We start from the raw sequence: 19,445 nt of genomic DNA on the forward strand, positions 1-19,445 counted from the left end.
TCTCTTCCCCCGACTACATTTATCATTATCATTAGAGAGAGCACTGAGACATGTTTTGATGGCACTTGAAACCAGTGGGAGAGGAAAAATAACATCTCTGGTGCAAAATTCAAATCTGTTTACTTCATAATCAAACTCAAGGTGGTGTGGTAAGAAATGCTTAACTGGAAACTATTGAATTTATGGAGAATTTCACAGCTCCTGTCATCTGTCTGCAAACACTCCAGACTGTGCATACTCTCCCTCTCCCCACAAAGTCCCAAGCAGCCAGGCCCTTCCAGCAGTGTGCAAGGCCACTTTTCTCCCTCCTGGCACCAAAGTGCTGACCTGGAGCTCTGGAGACCTGGAGCAGACCTTTGAACCTCTGCTTCTGTATTGATGTGGGGCCAGCTCTTCAGCTGGTGGAAGCTTATTTCTTGCTGCATTGAGCTGTGCACAGCTGTGGAGATTTTGATGCCAGCTGCAAACCTAACTCAGTTCTAGGGCTGTTCACTAAGGTTTACTGCTCATAAATTAGGCAGAGATTACAAGTTAGACCTGCCTAGAACAGGGTGATTTCCTTCCAGAAAAGGTCTCTTCTTGGCTTTTGTTCCTGCCCTGTTCCCATTTGCTTTTCCTTAAGTAAAGGGAAAGGTCTGTGTCATCCTCCCCCATCCCCCCCTTTTTTTTCTGGAAAAACAAGAGGATTTCTTACCTGTCCAATCGTAACTGGCAGGCTGTTCGTAGTATGTCAACTATACCCTCACTCTTCAGCTGTTTACAACAGACACTTGTTGCAATAAAGCAGCCAGTCCTCCCAATGCCTGCACTGAGGGGTGGAAAAGCAGAGAGAGGCAGTGGAGATGTTAGAATGGCTTTGGAACTTTCTGATTAAATAAGCACAATTAATCCAGTAATCAATCCCCACTATTCATTTCCTTGCTCCAACCTTTGCCAGGGAGGTGCACGTGAATATCCAGTCATACCCAGGGGTAAATGCTGACTTCAATGAGACAACACACTCAGGTGTGAGCCACTCACAGCAAAAGGGTGGGCACTGCACTTAAAGAGCTGAAAATGGACAGTTTGGGTCCTGTTTGATTCTGTATCTAACTGAACCATTGAAAATAAGCAGTGAAACAGGATTTCCTAAATTAGATTTGCTTTGAAGGCAACTTTTGCTTTGAGATTCTTAATCCTAACAGCTTCTTTGAAAGCCATTTTCATTCACAGGTACAGTAAAAAAAACCAAAACAAACCCCTTGCTTAAATAATTAGAGCTAACAGCAGTATGGTGTGGTGTCATTTGCTGATAAAATCTGCAATCTAGTAATTCTCTGAATTAGTGTAGGATACAAGAAGTTTGCTATTAAGCATTTGTCTTTCCTGAATACCTTTGTATTGAGTCCTTGCTTAATGATCAGAAATTATTTTATTCTCAAAGGCACAGTGCTATCAAAGCTGTGAATTCTTCTTATCACCTAATAAAAACCTAGCAGCAAAAGCTGACAGCCCTTCTTAAGCATTAAATAATTAAAGTGAGCATCCTCAGGAACAACTATTTGAAACAACTGCAAGAAACCCTGCTCCCATTTAAATTGCACTGAAGTCATAATACAAAAATACTGGCAAGTGAAGTACAAGCAACAGTGGAGTTTGCAGTTAGCTGCTGCTTGCAAAACCATAATATATTTCTTTGACTGTTTAGACAGGTTACATTACAGTTACATTAGAATTGTTTTCTATTGCAGAATAATCAAGGTGATTCAGTGGAGGGGGATGATACAACTCACTAAGAACTCAACTTGGTTTTCAAATAATTGTGATGAGGGCAGCAACCCGACTCGCTATGAATAATGTGAAAGGAACCATGTCTCTCAGATATTTCAAATAAAATTACCCAATTTCTCCCAAAATTGTCATATTATGGGGATGACACTACACAAGAGGACCAAACAAGTATGCAAAGTAAGAGTGACATGGTGACTAGAATCTTCACCTGCAGTAATTATCATACTACTTCAAAGAGCTCTTAAAGAGTTATAGATTTCCAAGGGCAAAGGGGACCATTTTACAAACCATACTGTTCATCTCTGAACTCTCCCCAGTTTGTCAAAAATCTGTTTTAAAACACAGGCAGGAAAGCTGGACATGTGGCACCATATGAACATTTTACTAGTGATTATTCTATGTTAGCTTACAGGTGGATCTTTGATGACATTGGGCTATCAACCACTTATGCCAAGAATCTCTCTAAAAAAATGCCCATTGTATGATAATATCCCATTTACTGTGGCTTTTGGATAGCAACCATTTGCCTAGATGCAAAACTTGGCAAAATTCCTTACAAAAATATCAAGGTTAATTTGGCAAAAACTATTTATTTATTTATATTTATTTATTTATTGAAATTATGGAAGACTATCTTAGCCAGATTACTACATTGCTTATTAAGTTTTCTACCTGGAATAACTGGTTTGAGACCTGACTTGTAATTTTCAAGTAAGCACATTTAATTTTTCTAAAAACTAGCAAAACAGGACTTGCTCTGAGACCTCCAGAACTCTCAGTCTTTACAAGAACTAAACTTTAGTGCTTTACAGCCCATAGACCAATTTTTTTTTAAACACATGGGTGAAAATCATCCAGTATAACTGATGTAATAATCATTAGTATTTGGTGCTTAACACATTCCCTAGTTAGCAGTGCAAAAGAATGTACTTCATGATGTCTACAAGTGTTATGTGCATCATCCTATTTCTTTCTGAAGACAGAAGTATCTGTCTTTATCTATTTTTTTCTGTGCTGTGATTGATAATTATAATTTTCTCATCAGGCTTCAAACCACTGTAAAGATTTTGTGTCTTCCGTAGAAGTAGTTTTCATCTTTGTTAGTGGCTGTTGACAGATATTTCAGTTTTAATATTGCTGGCATACATTTCCTGGCTCTTGATTAATACTTGCTGCAATCAGCTCTGCTGCTGTTTAATCTGTTTTATGTATTAGACTTAAATTAATCTTGTCTTTGGTCTAATAAGGATTTAAAAAAAAAAAAAAAAAAAAAGAAATCTATAAAACAGGGGGGGATTGAAGCTTAAGTCAAATGTTCTCATTTTTCTGCTTGCATGTGTCTTCCTGCTTGGTTTCACTCACAGTATGTTAATCTTCAGTAACCTGGTCCTTTTAGGATCATTAAAGGCATATATTGCTGGTAAGGCAAGTAAAAGGAGACTGTTCTTCCTTGTAAATGAGCCACCACAGGCTTCTGTGTTCAGCTCAGTTTCTACCTGAATGCAACACTTTGTAACAGAAAATTGTCATTAAATTTTAGAAGTTCCAAGCACGTTTCAGAAGCAGTTGTGCACAATCTCCCTCATGTCCAACTGATGGCCAATATGACAGCATCTGCACTATGTCATATGTGAAGGAGCTCTTAGGAGTCAGGTACAACATTTATTTACCTGCAGTGAACAATCACTGGGGCATTTTTCTTTTCTGCACTTTGCATTGCCTCTTCCACTTCCAGTACTAGCTGTAGCAGCGGAGGGGCTTGGTCTGGTGTCTTCTGGTCTGGCCAAGATGTGTACCAGTAATGTTTCAGGTTTCTGATTTCTTCACCTTTCTGCAATCCAGTTAAAGACAAACACCACCAAATTTTAAAAGAACCTCTGGTTGAAAATTGATATTGAAATCTGTCCTTTCCTTTAGGAATGAGTAAATCAATGCTAAATGGAACAGGAGATCCAAATGACAAGCCACACAACACAGAAATCTGGATTTCAAATATCATGTCTGCACTTCAGTAAACTGCCTTAAAAGAAAAAAAAAAAATCCACCCCAAGTATGCTGCTCTTTTAGTGCCAAGAGCTGTGTGCTAAACACTCCAGGCTGTCTGTTCCCTCTTCACAGATTCATTCAGCAAAGCCAGAGCTGTGTTTGTGACATAATTGCTCTCATAATGTATTTGACAGACAGAGAGCCAGGAGCCACATCTCTGCCTCTGATAGCTGGATGAGGGAGAAAGTGGGAGCTGATTTTTCTCTCTCTTCTGACAGAAAGATTCATATCAGTTTCCTGTCAATTCTACTCTTCTCTTAGATATGGTGAGAAATTCAGAGACACTACAGAAGGTGAGAATTGTATCTAGCTGCAGTCCAGGACGTTTTGAGAATTCCAATTCTCCAACACAAATTCCAATTCTCTCTATGCCTCAGCATGGCTATGAATATAGCAAATGTGTCGTTACCTTTTCTGGCTGCCAAACAGCACTGCATGCTTCTGGTTTTGTGTGCTCAAACTGACATCCTTCTGCCTGATTTCTGAAAGGTGCCAAAGAGTAACATGGAGCTCAGGGAACCTTCCAGCCATTACACAAGCCAGCTGGCACAGGGGCAAGCCTGTCTCCAAAAGGTCCAGGAAGAGAACTTTTAGCTTCCACAGCCCTCCCTTGACTGAGTTTAAGAGGGGAGGAAACTGAGAACAAATTTGTCTCTTTCTAAAAAAACAGGCACAAAAAACTGGAAATAGTTTCTGTCATCTACACTCCTAACTCCCTATAACTGTCAGTCACTGGATCTTATAAGTGCTCTGTGCTTGTGCCACTTTCTATCCTTTTCTTTGGTTGACAAAGCTTTTGCTTAGCTTCACAGTGAACTAGATTGGGGAAGTGATCAAATTAAATCTTTTTTCTTTCTCATGCTGGATTAATTTTCAGATGGATCACTCAGTTTCCCCCCTTGGTTTACCATACAGTCACATAAATGCTTGCGTGGGCTCACGGGGAATGGCACGAGGGTAGGAACCAGACAACTGGACAAATGGCTGGGATTCATTTAGTTGCTGTTCCAGCTTACACTGAGCTCACAGTGCTCACTGAAGCTCAGCCAGAGGAACCTTAGGGTTTAGGAAACCTCAGTTTAGGAAAGGAGAGTCTTACTACCATAGCACAAGGACTGGCTTTAGGTTATTTACCCTGGTGAGGAGATATTCTGGTTAAGAAAGTGTAACTAGTGTTCATGAATAGCACTTGAGCTCACTACAGTAAATCCAATCAAATTTGAACACTGCTCTGAAACATGAAAATACACAGTTCCTTTTGAATGCTTGACTATGTGCAGAAGTCAGGAACATTGGATTCTTAAGTGGGTTGTGAAAAAATAAAATCATCGTCAAGAATACTGAGGAAAAAAAAGGGTAAAAGCCACCTGAAAGAAAACATGAATCACTACATAAAACTACTCATTAGAAAAAAACAGAAAAGAGCCAAAATTCTAATGATGAACTCCAGAAGTCTTTAGTTTTGTCAGTCCTGGTGCCAGTTTCACACTTTAGAGAACCCTGGCTTCTGTGGTTCTGTACACTTCTGCTTTGACTTTAACAAAAAGTTATTCTCTATTGGTACTTCTGTGAGATTGAGAATACTTTGGGAACACTGAGGAGGAAGGAAGATTTAATTAATGGTTTCAAGTCTATCATCATGCATGCTGCAGATGAGGCTGAGCTTATGAATCAGTGGATAGACACTGGCAGGTTTTTTTGAGAAACGGAAAGAAACCTGAACATTTTCTAAATTCCTAAAGCTTGCCAAAGCTTGCCCATTATTCTGAGAGAAGTATCACAGTCCTGTAACACATGCAGTACTCATGGGTGGTACCATGTGTTTCTGACCACCCCTATTTAAGGGAAAACAGGAGTCAATTTATGGCATCTCTAGTTTTCATTACCAAGTCATTTAACATATGCATGGTCCAGAGATGCTGCTTCACTGCTGCTATTAAATGACAAAAGGTAACCTAACAAATGGAGTCTTTATTTCCTCTCTAAAATTCAGCAGCTCACCTCCTAACATTTGGGGTGCACGGAAAGAGATTCTGCCCCACTAGTACTGAAAAAAACACTGTTAAGCTGAAAAACAAACTGGGATGAGCTTAAAGAAAATACTCAGAATTATTGAGTCACTTGAGTAGGGAAGGAACTACACATCCTTGGAGATGTGTATCTCAAATAAAGACTTTCACATAATTTGTGATAAGAAAACACATCATAGAATCATAGAATGGTTTGGGTTAGAAGGGATCTTAAAGATGATCCAGTTCCAAACCCCCTGCATGGGCAGGGACACCTCCCACCAGCCCAGGTTGCTCAAGGTCCCATCCAACCTGGCCCTAAACACCTCCAGAGAGGGGGCAGCCGCAGCATCCCTGGGCACCCTGTGCCTGTGTCTCACCACCCTCACAGGAAATAATTTCCTACCTTGGAGCCTTCCCTTCTCCAGGCTGAACAGCCCCAGCTTCCACAGCCTGGATTCACAGGGAGGTGCTCCAGCCCTCTGATCATTTCTTGTCTTTCTTGCCTATAACTGGGAAAAATGTGTGGGATCTTCTTATAACTTTGCTGTACTCTGCTGCCCTGGCTATTCTTTTCTTTCTGTTAGTGAATGTGCTGGATATGCCAGCTCTGACAAATAATCTGGCTTTCACTTTGATGATTGTTGGAGTTTTTTTTTCTCCTGTGGGATCCACAATTATATAGACAAAAATATGTCACCGTAACAAGAAAGTTACCTGTTCTGTCAGATTTCAGCATTCCAACTGAATTAATCTGTGTATAATTCTTACAAGTGAATTGTACTCTTTGGGATAAGTTGTATTTAAGACCTCTGCAAACCTGCAACATACTTGTAAATATTCTTTACTTCTCACTTGCCAGGGAGAGTGATATTCTCCTTGCTGCCATTGCCAAAAGCATGAGTGACAGACTTGAGATTTCATATGCTGGCTTTCTGCCTATTAGCATATGGCTGAAGCATCTCAAAACTGGGTAGAAAAAAGGAGAGTTTTTTCAGCTTGAAAAGAAATTGCTGTGTTATACTGAGGTAAGGGTAGGTCTGGTAGATGAAAGATATATGAAATTTATGTGAATAGATTGTGATACGTATTAAAAGGGGTTCAGCCATGGGGAACAGAAGTGGTGCTACCATACCACTGACAAGTGACAAGCAGATCAGTAGTTCCACTGCTGAGAGGAACTAAAAACAGGTATACAAACTTAAAACAGGTATACAAACTTAAAACACTTTTTGCTCAGTTCTCAACTCTCTCACTTCTTGTTAGTAGCACAAGTCATCTCAGGTATAAAAAGCTGGTGGGTATCCAGCAATATGACAGCATCCTAATCATGATCATAAAAAGACAAGAAACATAACCTAAATATTTCCTAGGGGTCTCCTCAAACTACAAAATATGTAAGATGCCATGCAGGTATAAGTTCCCTCTTGGTAACCCTTTGCTAAAGCACAGGGCCTAAAGAATGAAGATGCTTTTGAATTCTACAGATTATAACCACAGAGTTTAGCAGGCTGTACCACCAGTTCTGTCTGCAGTAAGACTTGCAAAGGCTGGTAAAAAGCTATCCTTGAGCTAACACAGCACTCTACATGACCAGTGAACACAGAGGACAGAGGCACAGAATGAGTCACTGGTTTCTTCCACCAAGTGAACTCCATACAGCTACAACTGGCCTGGTAGCTTTCAGACTGTACATATGCAGTCTACATCTCTGTTTATTTTACTGTAATCTTTGTATGTTGGTGAACTGGGAAAAGCTATAGTGACTTCAGTAATGAGAAGTGGTACTTGTACATCAGTCCAGTGTGGAGATTTCTACACAGCTCTTCATGACCATCTCCATTTAAGGGTTTAGGCAGCTAAACTGCTGTAGCTAGGTTGGAATGATTTACCTTGAGGGTGATGAGCCTTAAACGGTAATCGTCTGCTTGTATGACTTGGTTAACTCTGATTTCTATCCCTTCGTAGATGACCTGTTCCTCTGGCCAATATTCTGTGCATTTCTGTGTGCAATATAAAATAAATCTAGTTAAGCAGATAGCAAGAGAGGCTCATTTTTACTCCTCTGAAATTCGATACAGCACATGCATAGATGAATATGAATAAATTTTGTTTCTATAATAAGTACAAGTTTCCACTTTCTAAACAGGGTCTAAATCTCAGGTGATTTATGCTGCATTCATGATAGCCTGATTGCATGATGAGAATGCACAGATAAAGTAATGAATAACTAATCCCTTTAAACACACATACCCATTATTTATCTTCATGCAATTGATGTGCATTTTGAAGGTTCATTAGGAAAGCCAGTGGCAAATTGCTTGTGTTTTTAGATTAATCCTTTTCTTAAGATAAAAATGATTAGTATAATATACACCAGCTACCAATATTTCTGTGATGTGCATACACTGCTACAGCAACACAAAATAGATATTTCTATTTTACATGAAGGGTCAATGCTATCTGAATATCAGATGATCATTTGCATATATATTTGTAGAAAAGAACATGACTGGCAATGTTTCAGGCATTAGATTATGTACCAAAATCCACTTTAAAGGGAGCCTGAGAATCTTTCAAAGCTAAGGAACAAAAAGGAAGCAAAGAGCTGTGAGACTACTACATCTGATTTTTCAAAAAATCTGAGATGCAGTCAGCACAACCTGACAATTAGAGAAGCAGAAACTATAGTCCACTTGCAAATCTACATTGTGGTACTGGTACACTAGAGATGAGCTGGTGAAAATGTGTACACACTCCTACCCTAGAAGGAAGACTGAGAAAGACAGGTATATTTTGTTTGTGATTTCTCTTTAAACTAACAAATATGAAAAGGAAGAGACAGGCACTTCAACATGGTGCATGAAATAGTTCATAGACAAGGAATGACATGAACAAGGCAGGATCTGGGAAAGGCTCTTTTGTGATAAAGGTGGAGGTAATGTTATCACAGCAGAGCAAGAAGCTGCTATTGGGTAAACCCAGTTAAAGATGATAGTAAGCTGTTTATTTTCCATAGCTATACACAAGCTTGAAGGAACCAAGCTAAATCATTTTGCTATCTCTGACCAAAACCAATTCCACTTCAAGAGGAAGACTAACTACAGGAGTATCTTGCAAAGTTACTGAATCAAAATTCCTGTGTGGGAGAATCAGTGTTGTTCCTTCTGCACAGCTCATGAGTTAATAACCCACTGGGAGCGTGGCCCACTGCGTCTCCGGGAAATTATTTACGCAGATTGCATTTTTGCTTCCTCTACTCTTAAACTGCAGATTCCATTGTAAAAATTGTCAAGAGTGGTAGCAGCTATCAATAGCACAGACATTGCTCTGCTTAAAGGAGTGGAGTAAGATTGCCCACTCATTTTCGTGGGCTGTCTGTCAGTTCAGATTAGATGTGACAGAAGGCTGAGATACAGAGCTTTTAATACTCGCATTAGCAAAATCACTGCACTGAGGAAGAGCACAAAGCCTTAGTTACATCTCTGCTGAACAAAGGTATTGGATTTGAATCTATGTGCTTCTGAGTCCTGTTATTCATACATTAATACATGTGTTATGGAAGAAAAGGAATTAATATAGAATACATTTACATGAAAGGACGTACCCTGTATTTATGGTTGAGATTCCTGACACTTTAATTTTCGACACAAAAGGTATCAGAAAAGGCTCAGCAGCTCTTTTAAGACACACAGGCTGTAGCAAGCTCCAGCCATGCAGTGCACATGCACTGCAGTGCACTGCTACCCAAGAGTGATATGATGGGTGAAATATTTGGTCAGTGTGGGTAGGACAAAATGAAGATTTAAAGGCTATTTTCACATACAGTCTTGTGATGAGAACTATAGTGGATGAACTTATCACCAGAGATGTCATTCAGGACCAATATTTCCTCTGCATCTTCCTCTTTAAGCTTAGATGTCCTTAGATGATTCTGCTACACTCTGTCATGACATTTTAACATCTTACTTCAGTGCTGCCTTTCAGATAGAGGCAAATGCGAGTTTAAAATGTTAGTGCAAACAAAACATTAAATCACCAACTTACTGTATTGCATCAGGAATGCCTTTGACAGTGTGACTGTGAAATTTGATCATTTTTAACTTGCAAAACATGATAATTCTGTCTGTTTTGTTCATCTCTTTTTTTCACTAAAGTCTAAGGTTAAATTTATTTACTTCACAACTGGGGAAAGCTAAAAATTTGTACACATGTTTAATTATGGGCATTAAGCTTCCAGCTAGCATTTAAGCCATTATAATTCTGTATGAAGGAGCTATGCCCATATTCTTGGGCTCCTAATTGTCTAAAGCTTCTTCTCAAGTGGGAACTCTCTCACCTAAATTACTACTAGGGGACAAGCTTTGGCAAATACTGCTCCTTCATCTTAAGAACATTTGGGTCTTTCAACTACACCTTTCTGCTAGTGATGAGGGGGTTGAAGAGCCCAACACGTGTCCAGACCACCTTCTTACACCTTAATCTGCTAAGAAAAGCTACCTGCCTATGAACTGAAGCCCAGGCACATGATTTTTGCAACTCTGCTATGGGGCAAATATTTCAGCAGGTAAGTAACGAACAGTTGGAGGGCAGCAATACTTTAAACAGTAAACAAAAATCACTTTAGATGGAATAACAGAAGTACCACAATAGTTTAATTTCTGGAAGTTGGTGGTGAATAGAAAGTTTCAGCATCTTAATTTCAGTATTAAAACCATTACCTCATTCATCTCTTCTATATTGGTAATCATGACAATGATGGGAGAACGCTCCTGCCACACCATTCTCCAGAAATCACTGACAGTGTTAACTATCGGTCCCTGAGTAGCAATATACACCTTTTCCTCTCCTCCATAGCCCTGCCAACAAAACAACAAGAGATCAGTTTAGCAGGGATGTCTGCCACAACCTTGAAGGTTCAGTCTTTAAAACTGAGAGCTTCCACTGATTGAAATGGTGACTCCAAGGCATCTGTTCTCTCTCTTCTCCTGCACATGTAAACATGGAACACAATATGGACTCAAGTAATTCCACCAATGAGTGTCTGAGAGTCTTGAGGTTGGATTCTGGCTACGTCAAGAGCCTTATTCAGGCTTATTATCCAGTGCCTTGGTCAGGGCAGCTGACAACCAATTTGCATCAGGAAGTGCAGAAATGGGTTTGTCTGGTCTCAACTTGTACAGTTGCACTTTAAGCTTTGGTTTTCAGTTAATGCAAGCAGGAGAGAAGAGAAATTATTTCAGCTAGGATGCCTTTAAATGCCAGTGGATGTTGTAATTCTGTTTACATTAGCAGTGGTTGATAGGTGCTAGGCAGACACATTGGACTACTGAGGCTCCTACCCTGATGTAGTTAGCATTGATGTAAGAGCTGAGGGGGTCGTCCTGATCAGCTGAGGTAAGGCACACTCTGCTGTGAGGATCTGAAATGTGTAAAGAGAAAAGTAATAGTTTATCAGTTTTTCAGAGGAGAGAGAGAGGCACTAGATTATTTTGTACAGCAACACATTTAGATGCATTCTCAGCCATCACAAATGATGTGAGTGGTTTTGGAGAGCTCCCATGTTAAAATGTTACCATAAAGAAAGGGGAAAGCATGGCTGAGGTAATGAGGTTTCTTCTGATAGTTTTACCCACTCTCTGAGGCCTGCTTAATTGTTCCTGTTGCAGGGCCAGTATCCCACAGTGACTCTGGAAAAGCAGTTTTCTACTCCAGGAAATTATTTCTCAATCTGTTAAGTCAACAGACTCATTCTGACTTGTAAGATGCTAGAAGATTGGGTCTGAAATTGCAGCAAAAAGCTTTTCTTCTGAACTATAAAAAAACCCAACACATTTCTTGTACACAGGCAATCCAGATGACAAGAACTCTTTCCCTGTTTTGTCTTGCAGTGAAGTTCTGAAATGTGATATTAACAGATGTAATGGTTAAAGAGAAATTAAAGAACATTAACAGTCTCCTATACTTTGCCTAAGGCTCTCCAGCACTTGAGTCTCCCTCACTGGGGCTGTTTATGAAGCATCATTCTTGTTTTAATAAGACAACAAATGACAAAATTATTCCACAAGTTCAGTCCAATTCCCACTGAAGTCAATGGGAGCTGTTGCACTGACAGTAATGTGAGCTGACACAGCCCCACGTTCATCCACTCTCACCAGTTTAACATCATTGACAAGAAACATCCTCCTGACAGAGGCCTCAGCAGCCATCAGCAGTGTCTGCTACCAGAAGAATATTAAAAACAAACCACAGGTGACTACTTCATAAAAAATTCAGTCTGCTTAGACACCAGAAGAAAATAAAAAATATGCAAAAATAGTGTGATATTGGGTAAAGCACAAAGGACTAAGCACAGAGTAATTTCTACAGTACTATAAACACAGACTCAGCATGAAAAGCTGTCCTCAGACAGAACAGATTCATGTTATCTATTATGTGATAATCACAATCCACAAACCAAAGATATTAACAAAGATGTTGTTTTATAGGAAAAAAGTACTGAAACCAGCGAGTTCCTCTCTAATACAATTCCCTCTTGCTCAGATTTGCTTATGTCTCTGGTGCTGGGGAGATGGTGAGACAAGATAAAATCTGATTTTTAATCAGTAATTCTGATACTCTGTAACACTTCACACCATCAAGAAGGTGACACTGGTTGCCAGGTGCTTATTTAAATGTCACTGGACTGGGTAGTTGGACCCCTCACATGAAATTCCTTTCCCTGGGTATTATGCTGTCATCCATGCAGTCTGCTGAAGTTTGAGTAATGATTTTTCCCTACTAATAATAGCAATAATACGATGTTGTCCATCTCATGGTAGGTCTTCAGGGAGAAATAAAATGTCTGAAGAAGTCTATCAACAGTTGTCACAGGCTTTTAAGCACAGATTGCTTATAGTATTCTTCAACTGTTGTTGAATTTGAGTTAATTTTCACTAAGGCCATTTATATTGCTGTATCCACAAGTATTAAAACATTATTCAGATTGTGCTTTTACTTTAAAATATGACACTAGGATTGTGGTTTTTCTGTTAATGTAGTATTTACATTTGCTAGGGCAGCTGCAGCCTTATTCCATGCAAGGGGCCTATTAATGCATTGTTGGTACAAGAACATGCACTGTTTTTCTAAGAGTGGCCAAAGCTGAATTGCACCTCTTAGAAGAACATAAACAAAGTCCTCCTAAAAAAAACAAACAAAAAGTCAGAACAAAGCTTCAATATATGAGTATGAATTCTGTATTTTCAATAGAGAAGCATTTATGCAAAACCAAATCCTACTCTTGAAAGCATTTCTCCCAGGAAAACAAAAAACAAAAAACCAAACAGTATAAGGGCCAGGCTAAAGAAAACACCATGCCTTTAAAAAAGTAGCAGTCCATATATCTAAGAAGCCAAATTACATGTCAGCTTTTTTTCCCAGACTCTTTGATGGCCATTTTGTTGTTAGTACTACATTTGACATTTTAGAAGAACTTGCTAAACTTAATTGAAATGTTTGGTATAATTAAAATGGTGTAAAAGCAATATAGGAATTTTTAAAAGTCTGCCTAGACATTACTTTTGAGAAAAGGATTCAATGAGAATTCATTCACATATTCCAGTAAGTTCTTGACACCTCTAGAATTCTGTAACAAGAACATCCTTTTCTATATATTCAAAAAGAGCCTCCACACATCTTTGAGTTATCACTTTTCAGGAAGTCCCATAGGACTCATCCCCTGAAGAGGACTGTCTGCAAATAAACCAATTCATAGTTACAAAATATTCAAATAAAACCTCCCAAGCTTGGCATTTTCCTAAAACTCTCTTTCTGCCATCAAAAAGCCACCTTCTAAGCCCTTTTATTATCAACAGCAAATTGAAGATTCTGCAATAAGATTTTTCTATAAAAGTAACATAAAGGAGATTAATTATGTCTCTCACTTATTACAGTCAAATCTAGGGTTGCAAATAACTGATCATTATGCTAAGTGATTGCCTACCTTTTAATGATAACTGCCTAGACTGCTTCTGGCAATAGAAAGAAAACAGGAATTTTACTTATTAAATTCAGATTTTGATTTTGACTCTGGTTTGGTAATCAAGCATTTGCTGCTCCCTATGATAATCAGTTGTCTGAGTCTGCTGGTGTGCAGCTTGTTCAGCAGTTCCTGCCATTACTGCTTTCTGTGTCTTGAACTTGGAGGAATGCTTGGAGGTAGAACAAGCAGAACAAGTCAGGTCACAAACAAAAGTCAGGGTGGTCAGTGGATGGACTCTACCTCATCCTGCTTTGTGCATGGATAATTTACTGAGTTCCTTGACTGTGAAGCATAAAGGGGATGTTTAGCTCTCCTTGCTAGCCAACACTGCCAGCACCCAGCCCTTTAAACTAGAGGTAGTTGGATGAAAGTGAACAGTCAGCCCTCTCCTTCCCTCAACAGCATCAGGCCATCCTTTGGTCACAGCCAGGGACAAAGTTGCACAGAGGTTTCTGGGCTTGGAATTCATTCAGAAAAAAATATCCAGATCATAATGAACTGGGTATAAGCTTGTTAAAGCTTGGAAGCATGGCAGGGTATAAACTAGTTTTTATATGGAGAGGTCCAAATGGCAACAAAAGCTGCTAGCAGATAACCATACAGCTGAGATGAAGTTTGCAGAAAACAATTAACCCATTGAATGATAATTCTGAAAAGTATATGGTAATGGGTCAATTGGCATCTATTTACAACCCTGGCACAGGATGTTGAAAATGGCACCAATTCTAATGCTTCAGTTTAAACATTCAATATGAGGTATTTAAAACACAACAAACCAGAAATCCAGTTCTCAATGTACATGCTAGATACCAAATCCCAAATATAGATCACTTTAAAGTCAAGCAGTTTGGGAATCTGAAATCCCTATCCACTTCTGTAGTCTCCCCTTTCCAGCAAAACCTATCAGTTCACCTCCATAATTAGCACTGTTATTGTGAAATCTGGCTGAATGTTTTTACATTTCTGGTCCAAGGTGGAGTACAAAGTCATCAGATGAGTTCCACAGCTGCTGGAGGTGTAACTCTAAATAAATAGATAAAAAAACCTGTTCTGCAACCATGTCCAATCCAGGTTCACTGACTAAAATAATAGGTAAAGCTGAGGACATTTTTTACTTCCCTGCACTGAACTTTTTGGGCTTTGCAAATAAAGCTACTGTGGTGAGTTGTAGCATCTTAACTTCAAACCTAAGTGCTGCTATTTCAGAGAATCTTAGGTTCTTCATGCTCTGTACCTCTTCTGAAATTTGATTTATGCTTTGAAGCCATGTTACTGTTTCTTAAGTGTGGCCTTTGGACAATACCCTGTAGTGACAGCACATTTCATGAGTTCTGGGAAGGAAAGTGCAAAGCCCTTCAGCACACAGCATTAATGATGCTGCCACAGTGACTTAAAAAGCAGAAACTTACTTGGGAGAATTGTTTTGTAGCGATTCTTACGCACTAAGCCTGGGATATCATACTCCTTTGGATCAACGAAGTTCATTGGAATTTCCTGTTAAAAACAAACAAACAAACCCAAACACAAAACAAAGTAGTATTATTAGACTCACAGGAGGAATAAAAAAGCCAAGCCCATTATGTCCTGCCTGTGAGGGAGACAAAGTGATGAAGTTAACTGAGACGTAAGGCAGAGCACTTCTGGTAATTTACCACCAAAATGTGATTGATGTTTCCTTTTGCTGTCACTGGCTTTTCTTTTCTGAAATCCTTAATATAAAAATGCTAACAGTGACTAATTCACTGAGTAACACGCACGACAGCATTATGTTAGCTCTTAATATTATTAGAATTGAATTGCAAGTGTAGGCACAGAACTAAGGAAAAGGTGGTAGGTGGTACATAAGACACTCTGCTCCAAAAGCAATGGACCTCAGACACCGTTCTTTCTGACTCACCCCCTTCTTCCTCTCTGACAGTGGAAGGAAATAATTTGCCAGTGACTCTCAGCAGCACCAAATGATGACACACATTGAGAGGCTGGCATACTGACCCCACTCAGGTGGTGGTATCACTCTTTTTGCTCACCACATTTAAAAACTCCATGGGCAAGGAAAGCAAACAGGTGCTCAGACACTACCTGCTCACTACACTGTTGACCTAAGGCTCACACAGAGGGGCTTCTTATTCTGCTCATGTCCTGCAAGAGGCCAATGCCAGGCAAGGACAAGCAGAGACCTTTCCCCAACTGGAGTCAGCAGACATGGGATGAGATGGGATGTGTTAACCAGGCTTGGCAGAGAAAGGGCTTGTGGGAGCTTGGGAGCAGAGCTGGTCATCCCAGTTGCTGCTCACTGGATTGGAGAGGCCAGTATTGGATATACTGGTAACTAGAATCAGGGCTGAGTAAAATAAGCCTCAGTCTGAGAGGAAATAAAAAATAAGAGCTATGGACTATGTTAAATTTTGGAGCTTTAGAGGACTACTTGCATTCTGTCTTTTAAATGCCACTGACCATACTGTTGGGCTTAACCAGGTGCAAATAATGGTAAAAACATTTTGTTCAAGTAGTTTCTTATCAATCTGCAAAACAGCATGAGAATGAAACCTTCATGTTTTCCACAGTTGTTACTTGGTATTGTATGATCCAAAACTCTTCCTCATCTAAGTTTCATGTTCTGTTGTTGGGACTTGGTCATTCACTGCTCAAGCAAATTCAAGGTGAAATCAACAGGACTTCTGCCTGAGTAAAAACTCTCAATCTTTTAAGAATTTCAGGACTTAGCCCTGCAAGTGATGTTCCCTCTGACTTTCTTTCCAAAATGAAACACAGCTGCTTGCCTCATTGTGGATCTGGACTTTGAAAGCCAAGTAGGTGAGACAGACTGAAAATCTGTGCTGCAGAGCTTTGCCAATAACAACTATTTCTTTTAAAAAAAATAACTAGTTTACAATTTTTATTTACAGCAATAACAATTTCATGGCACAGCATATTTACCTATGCTTTTTCAGTTTTCATTAAAGAATGAAAATAACTTGGGATAGCTTGGTTGTTGAATGATTTTCTAAACACCAGGAAAACTAATTCAAAATCTCGGAGAGATATGAAGCATATTTTTCTCTACTTCTAACTTTATTTTCCTTGCTTGAAAGCTACAGTGCACCTCAGAGACTGATGAAACCATACATAGACTTGTTCAGCAGTCAATCCAGACACTCACGAAGAGAACATTTCCACTGTAGAACAGCAATAGATGTTTTTCTTTAAAAGAACAAGGGCTTGCCTACACAAAGGCTGGTTTTCTTCAACTTGTGCAGCACTAAGTGAATTAAGGACCACAAATATCTGACAGTCTATTTTAATACAGAGGTCTAGACCACCTCATCTCCTCTGCTTGTAACATGAAAAAAAAATCACTGAAATTGCAGAAGGAGAGAGGGCAATACTTGGAGTGTTAAACCCCACCCTTCCAGGCCCTTAGAGGTCATAAATAGGATAGGCTGAAAGGACTGTTAAGTTGCAAAATATCATCATCTTTCTGCTCTCCTGAGATTCCTTGCTTAATAGAATATTTGACTTGGCAGCATTAACTTCAGGAGGTCTTGGTCACGTGCTCAAAATTCCTCAGCACTCAAAGACTGTGCATGCTGGTTTCTTCCTGTTTTGTGCAGGAATTTACAACCCTTCTTAGTAGATGTAATACTCATAGCCACTGCAGCATTTTGCATATTTTTTTGCCAGTTATAATAAGCATGACAATGTCTACCACACAAACACTCAAGCAATTAGGGAAAAGACTTGTGCAATGCAAAGATCTAAAAACCCAGTGCACTCTACACTGAAAAGTATCTGGCTATTAGCCTAAACTACTTTAAAATTAGATTTTCAGCTGATTGCTTCATTTGTACACATATATTTTTTCCCAAAATTAGGTGAAGAATTGTTGCTCCCAAAGCAACAGTGAGCCAAGGAAACACACCTCAGAAACCTAAATGCAACTGAGAGAACAGCCTAGAAGTACTAAATTTTGTGAAAAAAAAAATAAAATTAATCAGTAAGACATACTTTTATGGCTCCTGCTAAATGACAGCCATCCTGTGCTTCAGTTAGCTGGAGAACATTCAGGCTTGGAAAGCAGCTCCATGCCAAGCATTCAGCAGCAAAGTGCATACACTTGGACTACTTTCATCCCTAGAGCAACCACAGACACATTTCAAGAAGTTGTGCCTATAGAAAACTTGTCTTCTGTACTCTAGTGAAAAAGTGATTTTTTTGTTAAAAGTAGTTTGTAAACAGAAATAAAAAGACTTGTGAAAAATGCTTTTTTTTGTTGTCACCAGGCCAGTTCTCTAGTTCCAGTATCACAGTTTCAGACACTGTCGTTTTAAGGGTTGACAAATAGGGAAATTGCATTAAATGCTTCACTGATGAAAGTGGTGTTTGGGTGTACTAATTTTAGACTTGCAGAAAATAACAGCAAGGGTCATGGAAGAGAGACAACATCCCATTTTTTTGATGCTCCTGGAAGAAAGAAGTGAGATACTCACAAAGAACTCTGCCTGGAGTATGAAAGGATCCAGAGCTTTCTTGTGCAGTTCCTCTTCAGTAAGGATGTTTGATGCTGTCTGGAGGTATTCTTGGGCTGACTGTTCCCGTGGTGACATGATATAACCAAAACCTTGCTCAGAACAGCCTGGGGTACACATATCCAGGGTGAGTGAAACATTTGAACCTCTCCTGCAAAACAGGAATTTTGCTTACAACAGAACAGACTGACCCATTATTGTCAGCAATGGCCACTGCCCCAGTGATACACAGCAACTTCAGAAAAGCACCCAGCTGGGGTTGCTCTGTACATTTTTGTTACTAACTGTGAAAGAGAAGTGATGCTTCTCATGTAGACAAGACCAGGGGATTGTTTTGTACAGTGGAATGTGAAGGACAACATGCCCAAAGCATTGGCTGTAACAAGGTATACATATATGTACACCTTGCCACCTGCATAGAACCAGCTTGTCTGTCAAACTGGCAGCTGCAGGAAAGTTTTCATACTTGTGTAAATCTTTTTATATTTTGGGATGCCTAAATACAGACTGGCATGTTGGACACCAGAGGTGAAAATCTTGGTCTTTATTTTTTGCCAGGCCAGATCCTACTGAATAACTATTTTGTAGTAGCAGACATCAGGGGGATAAGATCATGAGAAAAACATTATTAAAGACATGAGAAGCTAACTATTATACTGAATAATTTTTTTTGTCTGAAAAACTCTTTCCTGAAAAACAGTAACATCCTGAGAAGGGTAAAATGAAAGTCAAAAAATTCTAAGTTACCTTAAAAACAGAGATGCTACTGAGTGTGGAATTTTTTGTGGCTTTACTGTAAGGCAGCCACACAACAGAATGAAAAACTCTAAATTCCTGCACTGTTTATTGAATGCATTTTAAAGCATTTCTGAGCTTCTGTCAATCTCATGTATTACAGAAACAAAGTAAAATGTAAATGTCTTCAGTGAATCTATATTTAAGTATCTTTGACATAACAATAAAATTACACAATATGAAGATTACCAGAGGTATAATGTTCTATGCATCCCCACAGTGAACCTATTTTTGGTGACTCTCAACTGGCAAAATCTAATTAGGAGGTGTTTGAAG

At 39.2% G+C, this 19,445-nt stretch overlaps 1 protein-coding gene across 2 annotated transcripts in view; it reads right to left on the reverse strand.

Annotated features, from left to right (window-relative positions):
• PTPN5 (protein tyrosine phosphatase non-receptor type 5) overlaps window positions 1-19,445 on the reverse strand; it is a 66,686-nt gene that overhangs the window by 4,399 nt on the left and 42,842 nt on the right. For both annotated transcript variants that reach the window (XM_071761667.1, XM_071761668.1), the window contains exons 9-15: window positions 18,336-18,525; window positions 15,258-15,342; window positions 11,168-11,247; window positions 10,547-10,684; window positions 7,718-7,828; window positions 3,441-3,601; window positions 695-808 (exon numbers count right to left, since the gene is read on the reverse strand). In XM_071761667.1, the coding sequence (XP_071617768.1) occupies window positions 695-808; window positions 3,441-3,601; window positions 7,718-7,828; window positions 10,547-10,684; window positions 11,168-11,247; window positions 15,258-15,342; window positions 18,336-18,525 (879 nt within the window). The remainder of the gene's footprint in view (window positions 1-694; window positions 809-3,440; window positions 3,602-7,717; window positions 7,829-10,546; window positions 10,685-11,167; window positions 11,248-15,257; window positions 15,343-18,335; window positions 18,526-19,445) is intronic.

This window comes from Heliangelus exortis, chromosome 18 (assembly GCF_036169615.1).
Source record: "Heliangelus exortis chromosome 18, bHelExo1.hap1, whole genome shotgun sequence".
NCBI classification, from domain to species: Eukaryota; Metazoa; Chordata; class Aves; order Apodiformes; family Trochilidae; genus Heliangelus; species Heliangelus exortis.